We start from the raw sequence: 27,970 nt of genomic DNA, 5'->3' as shown, positions 1-27,970 counted from the left end.
TGTCCCATTGTCTCGTCTGACAAACTGTCACTTAGCAAATTCACATTGGCTTGATTGGGCGGAGTTGGGCTACACCACACCGCAGTCCGGTAAAAAATCGATTTAATAAATCAGTCGTGTTCTGAAAATTATTTAATTACTAACAAAAATAGCGAACATGTCTCAAGCATTCACTAAGAGCGGCGACAAAGGTCATGATGAGGTACAATGCATATTTTTTTAGCTTTTTATCATAGTTGGTTATTTTTCAATTTGCCGCTATTGTTTTATTGTAAATGTGTTATTTTTTGGGAAAGTGTGTTTAATTATTAATCGAATGTTTTACGGGTATATCTGAAGTGTGTTACAAATCTCATCCAGTTAGTAAAACAGTGTCAGTTTTGCCGCAAAGTGTCGCATTATACGGTCAGGCGCCGTGAGCGCGCACGAGCCATCGATGAGACGATAAGGGAACGAATCTGCATTTGAACAGCATTCCTATTTTATGTCGATAAACAAACAATAGTGACTCTGACCCATATTGTCACCCATTCATTTTTAAATGTTGGAATTATTCTTATTGGATTGTTACACATGTTTTGTCATTCATTACATCAGTAATTTAAAGTGAAGTAATTTAATTATAAATACCTCTTTTTAATAATTTAACTAAAATTTTTTTTTCTGCATGTTGGTTTAAACACATTGAAAGTTAAAATATTCACATATTTATACATTTAACATTGAGGTGAATGATTAAATGCTATATAAATGCAATATATATATGTTGTCCTTCTGTCTAATCTGTTAAGTCTGTTAACTAAAAATACTATTATCTGTATACTAAAGACTCAAATATTATAACTACTTGGTAATTGAAAATAATATCCTCCAGAAACCTAATTCAAATCATAATATTATTTCAGCTACTGTATTTATTATATTAAGTCCCCCATTGTGTATTAAGATAAAGAGGTAATCCCTTAAACTGACCTATTATTTAGACTAAGAAACAACAACACACTAATGACCTTATAGATAAATAAACCGGCCAAGTGCGAGTCGGGCTCGCGCACAAAGGGTTCCGTAGCAGCAAATATAATAAACTTATTATGTCAATTTATACACCTGCCAAAATTACAGTTAAATCAACCTATCTCAAAAACTATAAGAGATACTTTGATCAAACCAAAAATCGTTGAAAGAGTTAATTAGCATGCATCACCTCTATTTTTTTTAGAATTTTATACCCCGTAGTTATAAAAATAGAGGGGGGGGGACATACTTTTTACGACTTTGAGAGCTGATATCTCAAAAACCGTTCACTTTAAGAAAAATGTTTTTTGAAAACTTTATATCATTTTAAAAGACCTTTCCATTGATACCCCACACGGGTATGTACATCGAAAAAAAAATTTTCATCCCTCAGTTACATGTATGGGGGCCCCACCCCCAATTCCTTTTTTTTACTATTTAGTGTCATAATTTTGTAGCGGTTCATACAACACATATTCCCATCAAATTTCATCACTGTAGTACTTATAGTTTCCGAGTAAATCGGCTGTGACAGACGGACAGACGGACAGACGGACAGACGGACAGACGGACATGACGAAACTATAAGGGTTCCGTTTTTGCCATTTTGGCTACGGAACCCTAATTATGTAAATATGTCCTACTAATTTACCTTTCTACTAATTGTCTCACTAATGTGCATGTTTTTTGTACGGGTTATCTTTTGTGGCACTGCTGTCTGCAGTCTTCCATACATCCCAGTACTGAGTAGTCTGTCACTAGTATATTTTTTTAATACTTCAGAAAATCCTGATGCCTTACACATACATCCTGCAAGTGCCGGGCAAGCAGATCCGGACTAAGCTCACCTGTGCATTCAACAACTGGCTCAACATCTCCGATGAAAAGCTCAAGGCCGTTGGAGAGATTGTTCAGATGCTGCACAACTCTAGCTTACTGTAAGTTTCTATATTAGCATTATTTTTGTTGTTGTTTGTTTTGTGTTTAAATATGGATATCATCACTACTTTGAAAAAATCTCGTATCTCATGCTTCTCCTCAAAGTTAAAACGCAGTAAGTCTATATGCATTCCATACATACTTACTACAATTTTATTTTCATTGACAGACGAAGATACAAGTTTTTTTCAAAGTAGTGACGATATGTTGTGTCTGAAATTAGTACATTACGATACAAGTTCGTAAAAAAGGAATTTCGAAACGAGTGGCGATAAATTAAAACACGACTAAAGGGAGTGTTAATAAATCGACACGAGTTACGTATTTCCTTTTCGCACGTGTATCGTACGACGTTTTTCTGTACAGATGGCCCTCCGAAGTTGGACCTGGCATATAATGAACCACTTCTCGCACTAGTGCGTAAAAAATACACCATCTGTACTGAAAATAGGCTAGTTTCCTACTAGTCAAATCAGCTTCTTTTTATGAACTGTCAAAACGATTTGTTAGTATGGAATTACTATGCAATACTGAGGAGTGACGTCACGGTCAATTCATTTACTTTATATCTTTCGCTTTAACTTATGAAATAGAAATTATGTTAAAAAATAACTACTGTCCATATTTTTCTTCTAATTATGTGGTGCTTAATTTTGTGCACTGCATAAAATATTTTATTTTAAGTGTAGGAAACTAGCCTATTAAATATTAGATATTTTCAGTACAGATAGTGCTTTTTTTACGTACTGGTGCGAGAACTGGTTCATTTCTTGTCAGGTCGTACTTTCGGAGAGCCTTCTGTACTGTTGTGTAACTCGTGTTTTAATTTATCGCCACTTTCGAACTTGAAAATGAAAATGAAAATGAAATATTTATTTTTCAAGTAGGCATATTACAATGCGCATATGAACGTCAAATAAAGCTACGCCAGCTCTAACCCTACGCCTCAGCCTCGAGAAGATTTCAGTCCCCCCTCAGTTGGGAGGGGGGTATCCACTATGGGACCGGCAAGAAACTCGGCGGGCAACTTCTTTTCAAAACATTACATCTTATAACTATCATGCATTAAATAACAAGATACAATTTAACATGCAAAGTATTCATCAAAGAATATGAACAGACTAGGTACTCTATGGAAATAATTTTATTATTTTTAATTTAAAAATAATAACTTCTTTTTCGCACTTGTATCGTAATGTACAATTTCTTTTTCTTTTCATTAATACAAAGACACATTGGTAATTTCTTGGAAGAGGGGTTTTCAAACTTTTTTAATGATGGGCCAAAGCTACATACTCGTACCTACTTCTAATTGTCTGATTTTTTTTAGGCTGACCCAATACCATGCATTATTTACATCGCCATATTGTTGATTGTTTTAAGAATATGACTAAAAGTAACCATTTTGAAAATATATACTACTAGCTTTTGCCCGCGGCTTCGCTCGCGTTAGAAAGAGACAAAAAGTAGCCTATGTCACTCTCCATCCCTTCAACTATCTCCACCTAAAAAATCACGTCGATTCATCGCTCCGTTTTGCCGTGAAAGACGGACAAACAAACAGACACACACTTTCCCATTTATAATATTAGTATGGATTTATAATACATATATTTTGAAGCAATATACCTATGAACATTATCTCTTCAAATATGACCATTAAAAATGCAGGCTTACTATGTGGTTAGGCATATTAGTTATGCATAAACGGCTACAAAAAATGCTACATATCTGAAATATAATACAGTTAACCTGCTGATAATACTATTATGTACCTTTGATAAATACCTAATAGTTCTGCTTTATAGCCATTATACCGAATTATAATTCACTAGATATTCCACTACTAAAATTATATTAGATATTCTGTTTTGAGGGCCCAATTAAAGATGGTATTGCCATTTTTGTATTTTTTAACTCACAACTTATCGTTCGAATACGTGAAAAGAGCGTGCTTTTTTTATAATGTATTGTACCTATTCCATTGGTGTAGGACAGCAAAGTCAAAACTATCGCAATCACCATATCGTCACTACTTTGGAAAAAACTTGTATCTTCTTCTGTCAATGAAAAGAAAAATGTAATAAGTATGTATCCAATGCATAGACTTACTGCGCTTTAACTTTGAGGAGCAGTGTGAGATACGAGATTTTTTCAAAGTAGTGACGATATTTATCATATATTTCTATGACATAATAATCGGGAAATCTTATCAGCCGGCCTAGCCGAAATCACATCTCGGACACTGGCGATCAAATATATGAAAGAGGTGCGTTCCTAGCACACATTCTAAGCTCGTGTAGGTGAACGCGTACTATCAGCTGCAAAAGTGCATGGCGAATTTATCAATGAATTCATTCATAATTTCTCCATGGACTTTTGCAGCTGATGGTACCATGCTTGTATGAGTGAGATATGACAGGTTGACTGTTCGCGTTTTTGACAGGCGGTAACTGTGAGGTAGCCGAGAGGGGGTGGGCGGCGCTTTCAGCAGGGAGCGGGAGTGGCCATACTGTACGATAGTACTCTTTATTATACTGTGCCGAAATGACAATCGTTGACCCTAGACGCCGATCGAAACGCAGTGTGGCTCTGTCGCGCCAATACGGACGAGCGATAGAGATGACGATAACGATATTAGCGTAAGCGTTTGTGCATTTGGCTACGAACTCTCGGGAGAAAATATCAGAGGCTGTGGAATAAAGAACCTTTCATTATTCGTCAATGGGTAACGAAGGTGTGTATGCCACATACATATGAGGAGAGAGGGAGACACAGGTGATTTATCCCATCCTCACCTTAGAACTCAACCGACTCAAACATTTGTTTTTAAATATTATGTAGCCTATCCATCGGAAAGATGGGGAGAAATTATATGTAAGACTTTCAATAGCAACGCGCCTCAGGTAACGCTATATTAAAATGACATTGAAATAGGTGCAATTGTCTACATGAGTTTGAAGCTCATCTTATATGTTTCGTAGCCAATCAGACCAAATAATCAAACAAAACCAAATCAAACTGGTAGACCTCATGTTTTGCGCGACTTTCATTGATTAAAATTTATTTAAAACATGCATCTAATTTTAGACTCAACACTGGTTCCTCAAAGGGACTAAAAACGAACTAAAACCCACGGTGGTGGAGGTGTCTCCTGCACTTATCTGACCTTTAAAAAATTATTTAAACTCTGTCTGTCACCTGTTAATTATAGTACACATGTATGTGGTTAGCTGGTTACCTTATGAGAGTTAACTATAGATCTATGAGAGTAAACCTACATTTCTAAGGCAGCGTCCCCACTTAGGCGTCGGGTGTCTCGCGGCGCGCAACGGACGTCTCCGCCACGCCACCTGAATGTAATTCAAAAACGTCTCCTCAGTACATTTTGTATAGGAAGGACGTAAGGGACCGGCCACACTTAAGAGACGCATGTCCTGAGGTGCGGAACGGACGTCCGCGCCACGCCGCCTGAATGTATGTAATTCAAAAACGTCTCCTCAGTACATTTTGTATAGGAAGGACGTAAGACGCGCCCCCAGGCGTCCGTTCCGCACCTCAGGACATGCGTCTCTTATATGTGGCCGGTCCCTAAGACGCGCCCACAGGCGGCGTGGCGCGCGCCGCCAACATTCAGGCGGCGTGGCGGAGACGTCCGTTGCGCGCCGCAAGACATGCGTCTTATGAGTGTGGATGGTCCCTAAGTGTCCTATTCGTCTCACGTTCTTGCTGACTTAAGTAAATAAGTACGACGGAATATTTATTTAATATGATATACATATAGTCACGCCTGTATCCCATAAAGGGGTAGGCAGAGCACATGAACTACTAAGTTTCAGTGCCACTCTTGGCAAAAAGGGGTTGAAAGAAATCCCAATTCGCAGCGAGATAGATGACATTGCAGTGACAGGTTGCCAGCCTCTCGCCTACGCCACAATTTAACCCATATCCCACAGTCGACTTCTACGACACCCAGGGGAAGAAAGGGGGTGGTGAAAATCTTAACCCGTTATAATTTTAAATCAGTAAGACAACAAATAAAACAGACAAGGTAACTGATCTTATATGTAACTAGCTTTTGCCCGCGGTTTCGCTCGTGTTAGAAAGAGACAAAAAGTAGCCTATGTCACCCTCCATCCCTTCAACTATCTCCACTATACAAATTCGGTTGTTTTTTTTTTTACCTACTTTTGTTTTGACTTATTTTTTATAGTGAGTTTGTATATTATATTTATTGTTGATAATATGAAGTGGCCTAACGGAGCCGGCATAGTCCCATGGACCAAGGCTCCAAAAAAAAAAAACAGATAAATACTATCTCCACTTAAAAAATCACGTCGCCGCTCAGTTTTGCCGTGAAAGACGGACAAACAGACACACACACTTTCCATTTATAATATTAAGTATGGATAGTTAGGTAATAGTAGTAAAGAAAATGTTATAATTATCTCATCATCATCATTGGCCTTAAGTGCGTTTTCACATTATCCGATCCGATATCGGATGTCGGACCGATATTCCATACATTACAGGCGCCATCTTGGATTTTTTCTATGGAAATCCTTCCGACATCCGATATCGGATCGGATAATGTGAAAACGGCGTAACGTCTATTGCAGACGATTTATGGTGTAACATTCGAGAGGCACCTTTTTTGGTGACTTAATAGACCGATGCGAGACCGTCATAGTCTACCGCAGAACTGACAAGAGAAGTTTGCGGAAATTGTCGCAAACACCTTGGCGTCGCTTCTGTCTCTTATCAGCAAGTGCAGCTATATTTACAGTGTATATTTACATCTCCAATATATTCGCGTAATATTTATCTTTACGTTTAAGACTTTCATCATAACCCGTGCTAACCGATAGCTTCTCGGAATCGTATTAATGTTCTCGGTTTTCCTCGTCATAGTTACGCGTACTCGTTGCGCACGCGCCGATGCTCGAAATTTTGGCGTAGGTACGTAATCGATAAACATCTTGGCATTACTCATCTAGTAGGCAAACCGAGTGTTTTCGTTAAAATGACCAGAAATATATGACCCCGCGCCTTGTGATAGAATTTCATTAGATATTCTATTTTCTATAATAAACTGTCACCGCATACACGAGTTTAACAGCGCCCTCTTGACAATCCATACTAATATTATGAATGGGAAAGTGTGTGTGTCTGTTTGTTTGTCCGTTTTTCACGGCAAAACGCAGCGACGAATTGACGTGATTTTTTTAAGTGGAGATAGTTGAAGGGATACGTATATTCATTTGTGTTGCCATCAAATAATTAAAGCATTAAAAGCAGTTTTAAAAGATACCTACACATTTCTACATAATCCAACATTCGCAAGTAGCTTTCACCAGAACCCCAAAGGCGGCGGTTTTTTTTTTCTTAAAATTTATCTATAATAAACTGTCACCGCATACACGATATTAACAGCGCCCTCTTGACAATAGTTATATATTTCGAGTCAGGATTTACCTTAAACTGGGGCTACTTTGACTTGCAGGGAAACATAGATCATAGATTTTTTTATAAATAAATAGTTTCTTAGTTTTGAACCCAACCTTTATATTAAGAGAGCGACAGATTACCAGCCACAAACACTTACTTTAATATCGTTATCGTAGCTGGCTAGCTATCTTTAGGTATCGCTCTAGAGTACTATCGTACAGTATGGCCACTCCCGCTCCCCGCTGAAAGTGCCGCCCATCCCCTCTCGGTTACCTCACAGTTACCGCCTGTCAAAAACGCGAACAGTCGACCTGTCACATGTCACTCATACAAGCATAGTACGCGTTCACCTACACGAGCTTAGAATGTGTGCTTGGAACGCGCCACTTTCATATATTTGATCGCCAGTGTCCGAGGTGTGACGACAGAGCCAGACTGCGTTTCGATACTTTCGTTCGGCGTCTAGCGTCAACGGTTGTCATTTTGGCTAATAGGCCGGCTGATAAGATCTCCCGATTATTATGTCATTGAAATGTATGATAATTGAGATGGTTTAGATTACGACATCGGCCAATTATTCGCGATAAGTGATAATACCGAACAACTGACAGACCGTTATCTTCGGGCAAACTGCTAATCTGTAGGCCTCTTAAGAATTTTCGTGATATGTTAACCCGTAACGCATTCTAGCAAGTCAGATATACATGCAGATCGCTCAGAAACCAATAATTTTTGTTGTTTACAATATCGATTATCAATGTTTCCGTGCAATTCCATTCAGACCAAGCCATTCATGTTGATAGGTATACTTAATACTCGTATCTTAGCAGTAACGCGCAGAGATGCTTTTTCCTTGATGATGAATTGCGAAACGATCCTATAAATATTTTAACAAGGTTGATATTCTTGATCTTACCTTATATAGAATTTCAGGGTTAGATTAGGTAGGCATTAGGTATTTCTAGACTTATCTAAATAAACAATCGGTAATGCTAAATAGGGCCTCAAATTTGAAATTTCAACTATTTAATCAAACAAAAAACCCACGTTTTAAACTATTGATTTTGTGCCATATGTGTCCACTGGTCATATATGGCACGCCTGTTCAATTATGTCCATAATTATATGTTTTCAATTACTTAGTGAACTCTAGTTTAAATTGAACAAATTAATTTAAATTTCCCCAATGCCTCCTTCTTAGTGTGTCTGGCAGACTGATAGAAACCATGGTCTCTAATAGGCTCTTGTCACCCTAAGTACGGATTGTTATGATTACAAACACAAAATGGCTTTAATTGACTTAATAACCAAGTGCCATCGTTTTGGTTTATTGTCCACCTACAGTCGCGTTAAATTAATCGAACAGCTTTCCCTCCGTTAATAAACGGCCTTCAATTTAACAGTATTTACGATCATTCAGATTAATCGATTCGGTCCATTACACAATGACTCACATGGAATACCCACAATGTAGAACATATGGTATCAGGAAAGCTCTGTGCGATACAAAGTTCATTGTACGGTCAACCAATTTGAATCTTAGGCCACTTTAGAACTCTGTCATATTGATACCTTACTTTATTTGCCATAGAAGTCACTTTGACGTTTACTATGAAAAGGTGCTACAGTAGCCTATGATTCAAATTGGTTGACTGCACACTATGACGGTTGGCGCTTACTTCGCGTTGTACCACACTTATTGTCCCAGAGCTGTAAGAACCTCTTTTTGTCTCGTAACAACGTCCACAAAACGTAAACTCGCGCAACGTCGAAGTTCGCACGCAGCGCAGTATCGAAGCGTCGCACATAATACCGAAAGCGCCAGTCGTCGCAAGGTTCATTCGTCGATCGCCACATATGCGTTAGGCCCTTTTAGTGTAACATAAAGTTGACGTAACTATTCCCGAGACTAATTAATGTCCATTGTCCATTCCAGAGTAAGTATTTACGTGATATGACTATTTGGAGTATAGCGTACTGTTTAGTCGGAATGGGTGACCAAATACAATGCAATTGTACTTTTTATTGTAGCTGTCACTAGCTTGTTAGATCGAATTTGTAAATTGACTGGAAAGTATTTGTATTTTTATATAATGGTTGGTCTTTTACTTCAGTAAATCTCCAGATTTATTTTAGCTTTTACACTTTAATTTAGCTTCATCGATGCTAGTACCTCTAATGATTTCGCTGGAATTTGTTATGTGGCGGTATTCGGGGGTAAAAAGGCTGGCTTTTAGTTTTAGGTCGGGAACCGGAATTTTCGAGTTGGAATGTGTTTTTATTTCGCATTCTTAAACGCAAAATATAGTCGAATAGAACTCCGCGGGAACCTCTGTCGCCCAGGGGGCCGATTTTTGAGTCTCACTGTCACTAAAATACCGGTTGAAAACGGTGAATTGCCTATTATTTTCAGTGACAACTTTCTGAATTCGAACGCCGTGAGACTTAAAAATCGGCCCCCAGGTACTAATACGAGCATTAAGCCTTTAAGCCAAGAATCATTTACGATACTTTTACTCTAGGTACAGTGAGCTTTAAAAGTGCGTGGCGAATTTATTAATGAATTCATTCATAATTTATCCATACCATTTCGCAGCTTACTGTACGTCTTCCTTAAAAGCAGGAGAAAGTTCCCTGATACAGTAGATTTTATCTGAATGCTTCCATTGTGCCATCATTTCTTACGTCCATTTACCATTACCAAAGAGGATCGAGTTTCTAGAGAGTAAAGCTAGGAACATAATACTACGCGGACGTCCGTCGTAAATCGACCGCGACCGCGACCGATCAGTGTGCACGGAACAAAACTTCCAGCGAGCCAGATTTCGATCGGACGTCCATGCGCTCAAGGCCACGTCCACGTCCGTCGACCGATAGTTTGCACGGTTATGTGTATTTCCATTGTCCAGATTCCCGTCCGCGGTCGATTTACGACGGACGTCCGCGTAGTATGTTCCTAGCTTTACTGCCAAAGAAAAATGTGTAGTCACAGTGCATAGACTGCCATCTCTCGACACAGGCTTAAAACTTTTTAACCTCAGTTTTGACGATTTGGCCCATATTCTTAGCTTGATATGTGTTAAAATGTCAATTAGCGCCATCTAGCCGAGAGTCCCCCACAGGTGTATCGCCATCTAGCCCACCGTACCTTTTTCTCTATGGTTCTGAGGTACGTTTTTTTCTTAGACTTTATCTGTCTATAAGGAGTTACATATGTCTTTGCCATTACTAACATAGATATTGATGTTGTCACCGTGTCCTAAAACGTATCTCTGAACGTGACAAGATAGCAGATGAGCCTACGTCATTGTCATTACTTACCAAGAAACTCTGTTTACTCGTAATTTCGTTATCGGACGGACTGTAACTCTCACGCTTATTATTTATATGTTTTATCGTGTTGGTTGGGTATTCCTTTATGAGTAATGGCGTGAGACAATTGAGGTGACCTCTCGTTGTTTATATGAGCGTTTAAAATCGAGATATAATGGCAATACAAAACAATATGAGTATAGCAAAGGACATTCGATAAAAATCGACAAAACGTAGACACGCAATGCAAAACATCAATATTAGGTATTACTTATCTATGATGATCAGAATACCTACAACCTACATTGTATTGGATAAGATTTTGTGAATGGTGAACTCCTTTATTTTCTGGGAGAAACCGTTATTTTGCTATAAAACCTTTCTACTGCCGATCAAATTTTATCGTATGTAGCTGTGTACCTATTTGGATTACGACACTGAACAAGTGGACATTCGACTATTAAACTTCCTCTTTAATTTTTAAACGCACCTTTGAAATATGAAAATATTCGTGAATAATTTTATGTAAGGTGCATTAGGGTAATTCCGAAAGTCGTCTAATTACGAAAGTCGCATAAAAATCGCCATTATTTCCATCATATCAAGATTCCTCTTTCGGAATTACCAGAGCATTTCTGTCAATCGGAATTACCCGAATGCACCTTACCTATGTACCATGAGCTTTAGAAAGACCTACGTGCGTCAATTTAGGTACTTACTATGCGTATATGTTGTTGCTAGGCTCCTCGATGCACAGAAAGTATAGATGCGTAACAACGCAGACGTTAGTGTCAGTCAGTCAGTGTAAAATTCATATTAGAGCCGCACTTACGGGATAAAGGACGTCATAGATATACTAATCTTCACATCTTGTTACAGGGTAGATGACATACAAGACAACTCAATACTGCGACGAGGGATCCCCGTAGCGCATTCCATCTACGGTGTGGCTAGCACGATCAACGCCGCCAACTATGTCATGATCATAGCGCTCGAGAAGACTTTGGAGTTAGGGCATCCGATGGTAAGTAAGTACTGTAAGTAGTGTAAGTAGCCCTCACTCGTTCGACGGCTTATAACTCTCCTTTACTACTGAAATAAAACTATGAAACTGGATTATATCGATTATAATGAATTTACAATAGGTGCATACCGACGTTTCGAACTCTACGATACGTAATATTATATAGCTACGCGATATGATCCGTTTTCATAGTTTTATTTCATGAGTAACTATCGCGCTAACCGAAGACAATATTAAAATTAGGTTTACCAAACTGTGATACGGAAGCTTAAAGAACTTGAATGATGCCTTCAATTTCTTCCTTTATGTTAAGAGTTTAAGAGCCATACGCTTTCTGGTAAGTTGAAGATCTCAATCGGTTACATAATACTTTGTAGAGTTTGTAGTTAGTTGTCCGGCTGCTGCCATCAACGGGCCGTAGGCATCTTTGGAGGACGCTGACATAGTATTAAAAGAAAACTTGCAAGTAACATCTCGCTCAGATCTGTCTGATGTTTTGTAAAAACTTTTTTATTCAATGGTGATTGTTTCAGGCAACGGCAGTGTATACAGAGCAGCTTCTAGAACTGCACAGAGGGCAAGGCATGGAGATCTACTGGAGAGACAACTTCCGCTGTCCTTCGGAAGAGGAATATAAGGAGATGACCGTCAAAAGTAAGTTAATTAATATTCTCCTGAGTTTACAATTATGTACTAAAATTATTGTAATTTACAACAAACGTCTATTTGAAAATTTTCATTTTTCATGCCATCGAAATGCTTTTCCTATGTATGTAGATGCAGTCCCTCATTTGTCATTTTTTGTGCTTTATGTCAACGTCAGTAATTTTGGCACTAGCCAATTATTGATATTTCACAGTATTCCGTGAATGAGGAGGCACACTCAAAGATCATGACAGATGGCGCTACCTTATTAGTCCATTGCACAGATAAATAATTTCATACGTGAGAGCGAGAAGATTATATTTGTTTCTCTCTCACACATATGAATGACAGTGACATGCCTAGGCACTCACTTGCAGAGGCGCCGCCTGGCGGGATTAAATGTCAGTGTGCCTCCTCATTAAAACGGTAGGTATGTGTCATTGACACTAGTATTAAATTTTTTTTGTGAACGTGTACTTTTTTTCACTTTATTGCTACGAGTTATTGTGAGGAAATGTACAGATATTTATGAACTCGACTGTACCTACGCACGAAAAATAAAATTGGTAAAAAAAACAGAATTGGGAATTCCCATATGTCTACGATCCAGAACCATGACTTCATGGCAGTATTTTTACACGATCACCCCACATGGGCCATAATTCAGCATTACTCATCAGATGTAGTTTGCGCACAGCTAAAAATATATCATCCGCGTTCCCGACGTTAATTTTATCTAAAATGCATTTATCAGATATGCTTGTGAACCTTGAGAAGTGATTAATAAAGTGCAGATTATAAACTATAGATATCATACATGAACGAACGGTTGGCTTGTTCATGTATGATATTGTTTGTTGTACGAGGGCTGCTACTTATGTTTCCGGTATGGACCACTTAGGGACCGGCCACATCAGAGCGTCGCGTGTCTCGGGGCGCGCAACGAACGTCTGCGCCACGCCGCTTCAGTGTAATTCAAAAAACGTCTCCTCAGTACATTTTGTATAGGAAGGACGTAAGACGCGCCGCCAAGCGGCGCGGCGCGCGCCACGCCGCCGCCACGCCACCTGGGGCGCGTCTTACGTCCTTCCTATACAAAATGTACTGAGGAGACGTCCGTTGCGCGCCCCGAGACACGCACGCAACGCTTAAGTGGGACGCGCTGGCTTACAGGAACAATATTGAATATGTTTATATAAAAAATAAAAATAGAACTCTTTACAAGCAGAATACAGTTTGTTTCATATATCTATCAGACGGTTTCATATTGTAGCATCATTTTTAAAAATGTTTGTTTCATCTTCAACGGATTTACTAGTGAAATTTTTCATGTGATGTTTTTTACGATACGATTTGCGCCTTGGGTTTACTCAAATATATCGCATGGATCGGATATTTTCGACGGAGGAAGTCCCATCGAATATCAGTATGTATCGACGGTTTTAATGAGTTTGATCGTGGTCATCGTATGTTTACAGATGAATAAAAAAATGGCTCAAAAAAGTTATTATCCCACAAAATATATATGCTGTGCGCGAGTTGCAAGATCGTCATGGTATATATCACAAGATAGAGGCGTCTTAGAAACAGTATGACACGTATTTGTAAGAAAATTTGACTGTAAAACAAAAATAAGTTCGCAAAATAGCCGTTTTTAACCCCCGACGCAAAAATGACGGGGTGTTATAAGTTTGACGTGTCTGTCTGTGTGTATGTCTGTCTGTTTGTCTGTCTGTCTGTCTGTCTGTGTGTGTGTCTGTCTGTGGCATCGTAGCTCTCGAACGGATGAACCGATTTTGATTTCGTTTTTTTTTTCTGAAAGCTGAGTTAGTCGGGAGTGTTCTTAGCCAATTTTAATGAATATCAGTCCACTATGTGGTCTATTTTCTAGTCCACTACGTACAAAGTGCACGTTTTGTATACAACAATCAGAAGTGAAAAGTGCTATGAAAAGTGCAACAGTAAGAATGGAAAAGTGCATCACTCGTCTCGTCTAACAAATATGAAGGCAATAAAACCATTGTCAACTATAGATATTTCTTATTTTTTTTGTTTTCCGGATACATAAGTAGCATGTCTAGTAATATGTCTGTATCTGCAATTGTGCATTACACACATGAATCTTTTCTGCGTATTTCAAAATTAACACAAAACTTACGCGTTGCGATAGAGTGTAAATCTCTCTATATAATTTGCATACATTGCACGGCTGAGCTAGCTATACTCAGTCAACCAAGTCTGTCAGTAAATAAGAACAAAGAAAACTATATGCATCCTTTTCTTTAGGGTGCTAGAGAAAAGGATACCTATAGTTTTCTTAGTTCTTATTTACTGACAGACTTGTTTGACAGAATATAGTGATAAATTAATTCTAATGAACACAAGTTAAATTATAATTTATTGAAAATATTTCAACTTGTGCTGTCTTAAAGTAGTCACACTACTATGTATATAAATTAAAACCGAAATAAATTACACATATGAAAGAAAATGTGACCAAGTCCTCTGGTGCCTGAGGCTGGAATCGAACCAGCGTACTTTCCAATCGCGGGAAATGCCTCTTTATCCGCTCGGCCACCCAGGTCACAGCTGTCGGTGGTTCGATTCCAGCCTCAGGCACCAGAGGACTTGGTCACTTTTTCTTTCATATGTGTAATTTATTTCGGTTTTAATAGTGATAAATTGTCACTAATTATTCCTCGCTCTTGAAATTAAAACATCCCGCCGCATCTCCCTCGCATTTTGCGGTATAAAATTATATGCGGTATAATGTTCCGCCGTCACCATTCATTAATAATACGCATATGCTACTTTCATTTTAGTCATTAGAAAAAGGAAAGTTGATTTTAGCTCCTTTTTGAGAACTGTCAAAACTGATTTGAACGATTTACTCATAATATGCAGCAAATTGATATGGATAACATAATTCAAAAATATAGGCAAGTTCCCTGTTGTAAAGCTGAGGATAGACCGGCAAGTTATTACTGCAAGTTTTGAGACGCAACTATAGGTAAGAGTGAGTGGCAAATATCTGCATCTCTTTCTTGCATATACTTCTGTCTCAAAACTTGCAGCTATTGCTGCAAGTTATTACTTGCACGTCTAAACTCAGCATAAGAGCCCAACGTCCATAAAATAGCTTTACCCGTGCTATGACAGAAATAGTCCCTAACGCAAAGTTTACGTATTTGTAATACTTGCGTATCTCTTTTTAACCCCCTACACAAAAACGAAGGGGGGTTATAAGTTTGACGTGTCTGTCTGTCTGTGGCATCGTAGCTTTCGAACGGAGGACCCGATTTAGATTTGTTTATTTCTTGCTCGTTTTTAGTCATGTTTGATGAAAATCGGTCCACTATGTCGGTGGTTTTTAACATTGGAAATGAGGAGGCACACTGACATTTTATCCCGCCAGGCGGCGCCTGTGCAAGTGTCTAGGCCACGCATGTCACTGTCATTCATATGTGTGTGAGAGAGAAAACATATCATCTTCTCGCTCTCACGTATGGACTAACGGGGTGGCGCCATCTGTCATAACCTTTGAGTGTGCCTAGTCATTGGAACCAATGAATTATTCTCAAACTTATCTTTTTTGTACAGAAACCGGTGGCCTCTTCATGCTGGCTATCCGTCTCATGCAACTGTTCAGCGACAACAAGGCAGACTTCAGCAAATTATCCGCCATCTTGGGGCTGTACTTCCAGATTCGAGACGACTACTGCAACCTTTGTCTACAAGAGGTAAGCCTTCTTTAAAACGACAAAAATATAATAAGTGTGCTGTATTTAGTAATTTAGTCTTAAATCGACTCTCGAAGTACACTTGAGTTGCGAAATTGCATGGAGAAATTATGAATGAATTCATAGATAAATTCGCCGTGCACTTTTGCAGCTCACTGTTCTTTTTGGAACACTAATCGTAGTGTTCCAAATGCAAAGTGCTTTATCAATGTAAAACCAATGTTTAGTACATACAGCATGTACATATCTGAACGAAAAGCCAACACTTAAACCCGTTAACGTTTAGATCATACTGACTAATTTCTGCTATAAATAAATAAATAAATAAATAAATAAATAAATAAATAAATAAATATTATAGGACATTCTTGATTCAACACAGATTGACTGAGGCCCACGGTAAGCTCAAGAAGGCTTGTGTTGTGGGTACTCAGACAACGATATATATAGTATATAAATACTTATATACATAGAAAACATCCATGACTCAGGAACAAATATCTGTGCTCGTCACATAAATAAATGCAGCAGGCAGGGTCACTACCGACTGCGCCAGACCAGTCGTCACTATGGTGCTATGGGACCAAGACTGAAATCGCAAAAAAATATGGAAGCTCCCATAGAAAATTCAATCACACGCCCAAAATATATGAAACAGCCAATTTTTTTTGGGAATTTGGGGTTGGTCATAGCAAAGACATATATAACTCCGTATAGACAGATAAAGTCTAAGAAAAAAACGTACCTCAGTGCCATACAGAAAAAGGTGGCCTAGATGGCATTGCACCTTCAGGGTACGCTCAGCTAGATGGCGCTAATGTTAATTTTGACATTTTAAAACATATCAAGATAAGAATATATGCCAAATTGTCAAAACTGAGGTTCAAAAGTTTCAAGCCTGTGTCAAGAGATTGCAGTCTATATGTATGCACTGTGATGACACATTTTACTTCGACAGTAACTCTATAATACTCGATCCTCTTTGGTCATAGTAAAAGTCGCTCAGTATGATCTAAACGTTAACTGGTTTACGTGTTGGCTTTTCGTTCAGGTTCATGCTGTATATAAAAACCTGAAAAGGTACTTCAATAAGCAACCAAACTAAAGCCAAATGTACAATGGCCAAGGATTGACGATCATAATAAAACATTTATACCTAATGTAATCTAAACTAAAAAAAAACATCATGATGACATGTAGATCAAGTTACATATCAGAAACTTCGATAGAAACAAAAAAAGCGGAACATTGCCCCACTTCTTAATACCACCTATATTTCTTGCATTAACTACATGACTAATAAATAGCCATGCCAAATTATCTCGGTGTCATTTCGGTCCCAAACGAAGACTTCACAGAACTAATCCTAATAAATAAAACATGATATGTTAATGCATTTATGTTAATATTCATATCCATCGCTTCTGAGGTAGTGTTAGCACCAGTGAATTCTGCATTAAAAAATGGTGCGCTGTTAGTCAAGCCGTCTTACCAATTTAAGATTTTCATTCGTCGAAGCGGTTGAGATTTTTTACTGTAACGAAGGTCTGTGTTATGTAAGTTATGTTGAACCATAAAAAAGGTAATCTTGAATCTCAGAGATTCATTATGAATTCAAATATGCTGTAATTATTAAATTGATTATAAGGCAAGAAATTCATTATTATGTGTTATTTATTGTTATACCAACGATTATTATTCTCATTCTCAGTATTTATTTTCATTCTTAGGCTAGGTATTTTACAATATGTATATAAAAATAAAATACCAATGCATTATTTCATTAATTAATTACATTAATTTGTATAAATAGATAGTCCTACTAAAAACTTAACTATGAACTTATAAATAAAACTATAGCTAAACTAAAACTACCTATAAAATTAAATAAGTTTTTTTTCAAAAATTTCATTTTAGGCACAAGCTTTTATCGCCGACTGTACCTTTCTTTCAACAGTCATCTACTCCCTTACTAGTTGGGGATACGACATTTCATAGCAGAGTTCCTATGATGATACCGTAATATTGCATTGTCACGTGATTTACGATTTGTGCAAAATTTCAGCTCAATCGGAAACCGGGAAGTGAGTCAAATTTAGATTCTACTTTTTGATCTAAACTAACATATACACATATACCCTACCCTACCTATATATAGTAACAAGGCAAGATGAAGATTAATAAAAGTTTGTAAAAAAAGGCGATCGCCTGTTTTGTTAGGCAGTTGTAAATGTTGTTGCCACAGAAAAAGTTTATGTGCGATAAAACTGATACTGACACTTTCAATCAAATGGGGGACTGTTTTTAAGGTTCCGTACCAAAAAGGTATAACAGGAACCCTTATGGTGCGACTCTGTCCGTGTGTCTGTCCGTCTGTCACATTCCTAAATATCTGGAGAACTACTAACTTGAAATTTGGAATAGTTGTGAACATTGTGAACCTCTACAAATAGAAGGTATAATTTTTTTTAATTTATTAATTTTAATTGTAGAAAATGGCCAAAATGAAAGGGGGGCAAACTGTAAATTTCAAGTTACTAGGTCAAGTGGGGTATCATGAGAAAGAGCTCAAATTTAACTTAAATAAACTATTTTTTATAATTTTTTTGTTGTTGAAAAAAAAAGAATTTTGAAGGAAAATGTAAAAAAAATACCGTTCCCCCCCTTATCTCCGAAGTTTACCAACGAAAAATTATAAAAATTTTAGGAAACATTGGTTTTATACTAAATATTCCAGGAAACATATAATCGTGTTTGTATCTTGAAAACTTTTTTTTTTCACAAAAAACTTTTCATATTTATACTTTTAATTTACCCACCTTTGCGGATGTATATATTACTTCAAATTAATACGAGATGTTACGTAAATCATCTTCTTTCCAATAAAGTAAAAATTGTTTAAATCGGTTAACATTATAAAGAATTTGATATTCGCCAGTTGCTTTTCGGCGAAGGAAAACATCTTGAAGAACGGTTTTTTGAAGCCGGTTGCTAATCCCAATAATCCTAGTTACCCTTAGTGCGTTTTCACATTAACCGATCCGATATCGGATGTAGGACCGACGATATCCCATAAATTAAGGCCGCCATCTTTAAGTTATGCCTTTGAAATCCTTCCGTCATCCGATATCGGATCGGATAATGTGAAAGAAAACGCACTTAGGGTTGGAAGGTCATATGGTAGTCGCTTCCGTAAAACTAGTGCCTACGCCAAATCTTGGGATCAGTTGTCAAAGCGGACCCCAGGCTTCCCATGAACCGTGGCAAATGCCGGGATTACGCAAGGCGGATTATGATGATATTCTAGTATTAATGAGGAGGCATACTGACATTTTATCTCGCCAGGCGGCGCCTGTGCAAGTGTCCAAGCATGTCACTGTCATTCATTTGTGTGAGAGAGAAAAATATATCTTTTTATTTGTGCAATGGACGGCGCCATCTGTCATAATCTTTGAGTGTGCCTCCTCATTGGTTACTGTCACAGATGTCATATATACCATAGATCAAGCAAACGTATCTACTTAGCGTGTCAAATGAACTCAGTGAAATCCACTGAGTTGTCCGTCTTTACTCGCAGCTTGCAGCTTTCGGGCGTCAATTTTTAGGGCTCCGTAGTCAACTAGGAACCCTTATAGTTTCGCCATGTCTGTCTGTCCGTCCGTCCGTCCGTCCGTCCGTCCGTCCGTCCGTCCGTCCGTCCGCGGATAATCTCAGTAACCGTAAGCACTAGAAAGCTGAAATTTGGTATCAATATGTATATCAATCACGCCGACAAAGTGCAAAAATAAAAAATGGAAAAAAATGTTTTATTAGGGTACCCCCCTTACATGTAAAGTGGGGGCTGATATTTTTTTTCATTCCAACCCCAACGTGTGATATATTGTTGGATAGGTATTTAAAAATGAATAAGGGTTTACTAAGATCGTTTTTAGGGTTCCGTAGTCAACTAGGAACCCTTATAGTTTCGCCATGTCTGTCTGTCCGTCCGTCCGTCCGTCCGTCCGTCCGTCCGTCCGCGGATAATCTCAGTAACCGTAAGCACTAGAAAGCTGAAATTTGGTACCAATATGTATATCAATCACGCCAACAAAGTGCAAAAATAAACATGTAAAGTGGGAGCGGATATTTTTTTTCATTCCAACCCCAACGTGTGATATATTGTTGGATAGGTATTAATAAAAATGAAGAAGGGTTTACTAAGATCGTTTTTTGATAATATTAATATTTTCGGAAATAATCGCTTCTAAAGGAAAAAAAAGTGCGTCCCCCCCCCCCTCTAACTTTTGAACCCTATGTTCAAAAAATATGAAAAAAATCACAATAGTAGATCTTTATAAAAACTTTCTAGGAAAATTGTTTTGAACTTGATAGGTTCAGTAGTTTTTGAGAAAAATACGGAAAACTACGGAACCCTACACTGACCGTGGCCCGACACGCTCTTGGCCGGTTTTTGATAATATTAATATTTTCGGAAATAATCGCTCCTAAAGGAAAAAAAAGTGCGTCCCCCCCCCTCTAACTTTTGAACCATATGTTTAAAAAATATGAAAAAAATCACCAAAGTAGAACTTTGTAAAGACTTTCTAGGAAAATTGTTTTGAACTTGATAGGTTCAGCAGTTTTTGAGAAAAATACGAAAAACTACGGAACCCTACACTGAGCGTGGCCCGACACGCTCTTGGCCGGTTTTTTGTAAGTTGAAGTCAACCAAAACATAAAAAATGCCTCGTTACGTGATATTCAATTGCAACAACACAAAAATTATGAACAATCAAGAGCCTGAGACATATTTAAAATTACAGGCAAGAATCAACTTCAGTACAAAATTTGACACGCTCGGCCCCTATACAAATATATGAATTTGTTTCTTCTATCTAAATTAAGTTCTGTGGTTACTGTATTGTGTTCCAGTACTCTGAGAACAAGAGTTTCTGCGAGGACCTGACGGAGGGCAAGTTCAGCTTCCCCATCATCCACGCCATCCACAACCAAGACGGCGACAACCAAGTACTTCGTATCCTTTATCAATAATAACTCCACGGCCGAATTCGGCCACGGCAACTTCTGTCAGCTCCGGTGCTGTCGCTGATGTGCTCGCAAGTGGCTGACGAAACCAATCTTGACGGTAAACGTTCGCGAACATTGCGGGCATGTGAGTACACCATTAACATAATTGTATGGTATTGCCGCTGGTGGTCTGGCTTTAATTATGTCACGCTTGGCGTCAAGCTCTAAGCGCCGACGAGATTCAAGTCGGTTATTTTCACATTTATCGCAGATCGCTATTTACCAATATAATAGGCAAGACGACTAAAAAAAACTAATTAGTCCGTCAGTTAGATTATCAAAGAATTTTAGACACGTATTTTTTCTTTTTTCTCGTAAACGAAAAATGACGACGGTGCAGTGCTGTTAAGTTTCGCGTGACGTCACGCCTAGGTACAATTTTTAACCCCCGACGCAAAAACGAAGGGGTGTAAATTATTATTTATGAATAAATGATTGAATTGAATTGAATTGGTGTTGTAAGTTTGACGTGTCTGTCTGTCTGTCTGTCCGTCTGTCCGTCTGTCTGTCTGTCTGTCTGTTTGTCTGTGTGTGTGTCTGTCTGTGACATCGTAGCTCCCGAATGGATGAACCGATTTTGATTTAGTTTTTTTTGTCTGAAAGCTGAGTTAGTCGGGAGTGTTCTTAGCCATGTTTCATGAAAATCGGTCCACTATGTCGCGGTCGGGGGTTTTTTTACTGTAGTCGTCATCCCTATTGTACGGAAGATTGATAAGAACATAAGCAACCTTGTTCAATTTGACCAACTGAGATACAGAACGACTTTTCGCCACTAAACTTCCTCTTCATTCAGTGTCAAATATATAAAGAAACAGTGATAGGCAGCAGACTAAAGTTAAACCACAGAATATATAATAGTACAAGTACAGAAGGCCGACTGCTTTAATGTTTACGAAATGCCGCCTTTTTAAATACCTACAAAATTCTTACAAAGAAACGAGCCGCACGTGCGCGGATGTCCGGCAAATAGGGTTTTATGGATTAAAACGAATTAATACTCACATAAAATGTTATACTGTTATATTCAAGTCTTGGGTATATATACTGTATTTATATATTTTTGTTCAAGTTCCAACATTACAAGCCTTATTGAACTTTTTCGTGGGACTTAATTAGTAGTAGATCTGTGTAAGAATGTCTATGGTATTTATTTTATTCATGATGTCTATTTAACTAAGTATTATTAGCCATTCGACACGCGGACATCACATTGAACCTTAAAAAAACTCGCGACGTAAAGTAACATTTAGAAAGTGCGAACGTGCATTCCGTGAGAATCATCCTGATAGGCCGCGAACTCGCGTGACGTCAGATTAATGTCGCGGCGATAGAATCGCGGAGTGAGCCGCCCCTGGTTAAACACAATCACCCTGTATATCTGCTGTCATCTAACAATGATAGTGTTTATATAGGGTAGGGTGTTTGCTTTCATAGAAAAAGTTACCTAAACATTCATACAGTAAATTGTTGCAAGTGATTAAATAAACACCCTGTCTGTGTATCATAGAGGAATAAGTAAGGGAAGAGTTTTAACTCCATACATCAGTAAATGATGGTAAATGAGAGTTATTTGTATAGGCATAGTTATAAATAAATAAATAAATGTTATAGGACATTCTTACACAGATTGACTGAGTCCCACGGTAAGCTCAAAGAAGGCTTGTGGTGTGGGTAATATAATATATAAATACTTATATACATAGAAAACATCCATGACTCAGGAACAAATATGGCTCATCACACAAATAAATGCCCTTACCGGGTTCGAACCCGGGATAGCAGGCAGAGTTACCGACTGCGCCAGACCGGTCGTCATAGTTATAGTGGTATCTAGCGACAATCACGCGTCAAATAGCGTGAATTATCATTACCACTCTATTCGAAACTAGGTGTCAATAGTGTCTCGTCTGCAAAAAAAAATTAGAACAGTTTACAACTTATATTCCAAGCAAAAGGAATTGAAAACATAAATAATACTGATTAATACTATTGTAATATTCGCCAAAAATTTGTGAACATTAGATTCTTCGTTCGTCGCGACATCTATGATCTATGAATGATAATTTACGCTAATTGACGCGTGATTGTCGCTAGATGTTACTATAACTATGCCTATACAAGTATAACTCTCATTTACTGATGTATGGAGTGTACGTATGTCACCTGGCTACCTAATAGATAGGTACCTATATATAGCCTTTTCAAACTAAGCGCGTTTCGAGTTTCTATTTACAATATTCAGGCATTTGTATTCACCGCAAGCGAGAATGATAAAGGCTATATTCGAAATTTAGTAACATGGCTTTCTCATATTTTTGTCAACTTCTCTACAGAGGCTAAATTTGAAAATGACTACTACTACCTAATTACAGCCAAATAATGTTCATGTACTTATATGCTTTGTTCGTTTACTTTCCTTAATTAAGCGATTAGATATTCTACGGCAACGCACTCGAGACGTCGAGGTGAAGCGATACTGCATCGCCCTGCTCGAGCGGCTCGGCAGCTTTAGGTACACGCGCGACACGCTAGCACGACTCGACGCCGCCGCTAGAGAAGAGGTACAGTTACTCTTGTATTAGTCAACTTTACACTACTTTTCTTGACTAAGTGATCAGGCAGGCAATTATGGTCGCGCGATAAATGATAAAACATCTGGCCGTCCATATCGGACTTACTAATACGACGGCCTGATATTTTATCGTCTATCGCGCGACCATGCTACCCGTGCAGATATGCTCCGGCAACGCAGTCGAGACGTCGAGGTAAAGCGGTACTGCATCGCCTTGCTGGAACGGATCGGCAGCTTTAGGCCGTTTTCACATTATCCGATCCGATATCGGATGTCGGAAGGATTTCAATGGAAAAAATCCAAGATGGCGCCTGTAATGTATGGGATATCGGTCCTACATCCGATATCGGATCGGATAATGTGAAAACGCACTTAGCTGCACGCGCGACACGCTAGCACGACTCGACGCCGCCAGAGAAGAGGCATGGTCCTTCTTATAGACTGCAATAGATGACAAACGCGAGTTGACGAGACCACAGTTTATACCGTCAGCTCGCGGACTCGCCAATGGATCACCGGGTTTTTATGTTCAAAGCTTTTTTAATGATAAAACGACCCTTGTGTTGATGGGTTGAGAAAATTTCAACTACCAGTTCCTTCCGTGGGTGCCGTAGAAGTCGACTGTGGGATATGAGTTCAATGGTGGTGTGTGCGATAAGCTTAGCAACTTGTCACTGCAATATCACAATTTCATTTTCTTTCATCCCCTTAGTACTTAGTGTCTCAAAAACATGATGCAGATATTATGAGATAACTATTGTGCGTAATAGTTTTCCATCGTAGTTTCTTGGCAACGTTCGTATTTCTCATGCTATTTATAAACGTCCGTACTTCTTGTACTGAGACTGCTGAAATAGCATAACACGTTCGTGCATTTCCGTGAAAATACGATAGGAAAACATTTTGCACTACATCTGTATTCGGCGTTGTCACTTTTTACTTCTGAGTCAGTGGACATTTTAAGGAGAAAAACTGAAATCCCGTTGAACGAAGTGTCATACCACGTCTAATGATCTTTCAATACTTTCAGGTGGCCCGCCTGGGTGGTAACCAAGACTTAGAAAACCTGCTAGACGAGCTACTCAGCTGGCAGCGGCCCGAAGACGACTAAACAAACGTAGGCCCACCACGGTTACTGCTGAATCATACAGTACACCAGTGGCGTGAGAGCGCTTTGACTTTTTTACGGTCCGATATCGGATGTAGGAAGGATGTCAAAGGCAAAAATCAAAGATGACGCCTTTAAAGAATAGGATATCGTTCTACACGTTAAACTTTCGTGAGACATATTCAAATGATTAATGAATCTACGGTTGTACTCATGTTATTATATAGCTATTGCTGCGACATGTTTTGGGCCAATTCGGAGGCCCCTCTTCAGGCATACAGGAGTTCACGCGACGGCTAAACTCTGTGAACTGTACTTAGCCCTCGCGTGAACTCTTATATGCCTGAAGAGGGGCCTCCGAATTGGCCCGAAACATGTCGCTGCAATAGCGATATAATAACGTGAGTACAACCATAGATTAATTAATGATTTAGGATATCGTTCCTACATCCGATATCGGATCGGATAATGTGAAAACGGACTTACGCCAGTGACGTAGCAGTTTTGATGGCGGCATAATCGTGGTTGTTCAATTTGGAGGTTTTGACAATCGAGATTTAAATCATTGATGATTCAAGTCCAATGACGAATTTCTGTTGCGTTAAACGTTTGTAATATGAATTTCATAAATAGATATCGACGGTACAGTCACCAGTAATAAAAGCCCGCAAAAAGCGATCTTATACTTAGGGCCAGTTGCATCAACTACATTTGACAGACACGTCATCCTCACGCAGTCTATGGAACTTCTACAATAAAATTTTACAAACTTTAACGGTGACAGACGGTTTGAAGCAATTGGCCCTTAGAGCAGTAAGAGCGCGTCTCATATTTTTTCGGTTTTCGAAGACTAACATAATTTACTAAGTAATAAAACTTTTTGGTTTATAATATACGAGTACATATGTATAGATAAAAATTACAGAAGAAAGATTTTAAAGCAACATACACATTTGAAAGTTTAGCTTTCGAATGCGTTATGAAATTATTATTACGATTATCATTTTGATTGTCAAAATCTTCTATTATATTTATGTTTGCGCGCTCACTTAACAAATTCCTGTACTTATAGTTTGAATATAGCTATTATATTATATGTTGGTGCGTCAGCTGTTGGCTGCATGTACATCACTTCTATTCACCTGTAATTTAAAAGGCGAAATTATAGAGTATTACAATAAGTTTTTAGCATTGTATTAGCGATTGTGTGTTTGATTATACTTTCGCTCATCTACGTAATTTAGGTACTTATTTAAAGTTATTTTCATAAAATAATTATGCAATACGTTAGTAGCTTGTTCTTTTCAGTTATTAAATGACAAAAAAATGCATCTAACACATGATTAATTACATTATTGCAAAATTTTATGGATAGAATATTTCAGGTTACTTAATTCACTGAAGTGTTTAGTAACATTTGTTTTAGTAGATATATTAAATATATTACTTAAGTGAAGTTGACCAAATATCGTGCCAGTCATAGTTAGGTACAATCAATTAATCCAAGCAGATTGATAGTGACAATAACTAATACAAAACCTTTGTTTTACTCTGGTCACGTTTGGCTACCACTCGAAATGCGTTCATAATGAGGAGGCACACTGACATTTTATCCCGCCAGGCGGCGCCTGTGCAGGTAACTATCTAGGCATGTCACTGACATTCATATGTGAGAGAGAGAAAAAACATATCATCTTCTCGCTCTCACGTATGGATTAATAGGGTGGCGCCATCTGTCATAACCTTTGAACGTGCCTCCTCATTACCTACGATATCTTGTATTTCAAATATTAGCACGCCAATAATTATTTTTTTTAATTTTGTGCTCGAAATATGAAAAGTACAATATGGCAATCTACCTATAAATATATGGTCATGACGTTATCGCTCGACGCATAGCTTTATGTATGTGTTTTGTAGTACGAATTTTCGATTGGAGTGTTGGTAGCGTGCAATTTAATTTTTAAATATTTTACAAATGTCTATAATTGTTGTTTTGATTATAAATATTATAATATATCATTAAGATTACGTACTAACTTAAATCCAACACAACATCCCATTATGTTATTTTCAACATAAAAACGTGTTGTGAAATGCAAGATCTCTGCAATCATAGGTGTAAATAATAGTATGTATGATTTTGAAGCTTCATTAATGATTAATTAATTACAAAGCTATCAAAGAAGTTATCATTATTTTTTTGTTCTTTAAATTAACCAAGTTATAAAATTAATAGGAAACCTTCGGTTCAATAGAGGTTTGGTTTAATAATTTTGCTGTTTGTGGATAACTTATAGCTGATCTGTTTCTAAAGATAAACAAATTAAAGTAATAGGGTAAAACTATTCTATTATCGAACTCATTCAATGATCAGCAACGGTAATCTTCCTCCAAAAGTAGGTTCAGTTATGAGATGCCTTACCCTATTACTATATAATTTAATCACTACCATAGAGGAATATGTAAGGGAAGACTTCATACATCAGTAAATTTCATTTCATTTATTTATTTTGCGACCAACATAGGATCATAATTATATTATTAAAATTAGAATACATTAAATTAATTAAATAAATGCGAGTTATTTGTAGTGACATCTAGCGACAATCACGCGTCAAAGTTATTACAAATAACTCGCATTTACAACTCTTTCCTTACTTCTCCTCTATGGTCACTACTACACCTCATCATTCGTACTAATATTATAAATGGGAAAGTGTGTGTGTCTGTTTGTTTGTCCGTCTTTCACGGCTAAACGGAGCGACGAATTGACGTGATTTTTTAAGTGGAGATAGTTGAAGGGATGGAGAGTGACATAGGCTACTTTTTGTCTCTTTCTAACGCGAGTGAAGCCGCGGGAAAAAGCTAGTAGTTTATATGCGTACGAGTATAGGCCCTCGGCAACTGTAACGTTTTAACATCGCTTGATGGAAGGTGATCTTTATGAAAGTTCGAGTGGTTGTTTTCTATCATGGTAGCCTAGCGGTAAGTACGTGCGACTTTCGTTCCGGAGGTCGCGGGTTCGAACCCCGGCTCGCACCAATGAGTTTTTCGGAATTTATGTGCGAAATGTCATTTGACATTTGCCAGTCGCTTAA

The 27,970-nt window shown here is 38.0% G+C and overlaps 1 protein-coding gene across 2 annotated transcripts; it reads left to right on the top strand.

Moving 5' to 3' along the window:
- Window positions 1–19: 19 nt before the first annotated feature.
- On the top strand, window positions 20–27,970 carry LOC125224808 (geranylgeranyl pyrophosphate synthase). 2 transcript variants are annotated; one of them, XM_048128272.1, is made up of 8 exons: window positions 20–202; window positions 1,798–1,952; window positions 11,593–11,737; window positions 12,271–12,391; window positions 15,983–16,122; window positions 21,034–21,136; window positions 23,623–23,750; window positions 24,792–27,970. In XM_048128272.1, exons 1-8 carry the CDS (start codon window positions 158–160, stop codon window positions 24,870–24,872), a joined length of 918 nt encoding a protein of 305 aa, XP_047984229.1. In that variant the 5' UTR covers window positions 20–157; the 3' UTR covers window positions 24,873–27,970. The 2 variants fall into 2 exon arrangements, with proteins under 2 accessions (XP_047984229.1, XP_047984230.1); XM_048128273.1 differs by having other exon boundaries at window positions 46–89.

This window comes from Leguminivora glycinivorella, chromosome 3, assembly GCF_023078275.1.
Source record: "Leguminivora glycinivorella isolate SPB_JAAS2020 chromosome 3, LegGlyc_1.1, whole genome shotgun sequence".
Taxonomy (NCBI): Eukaryota; Metazoa; Arthropoda; class Insecta; order Lepidoptera; family Tortricidae; genus Leguminivora; species Leguminivora glycinivorella.
Note: the sequence above shows the minus strand (reverse complement) of the source record. Positions and strands in the feature narration are given on the sequence as shown.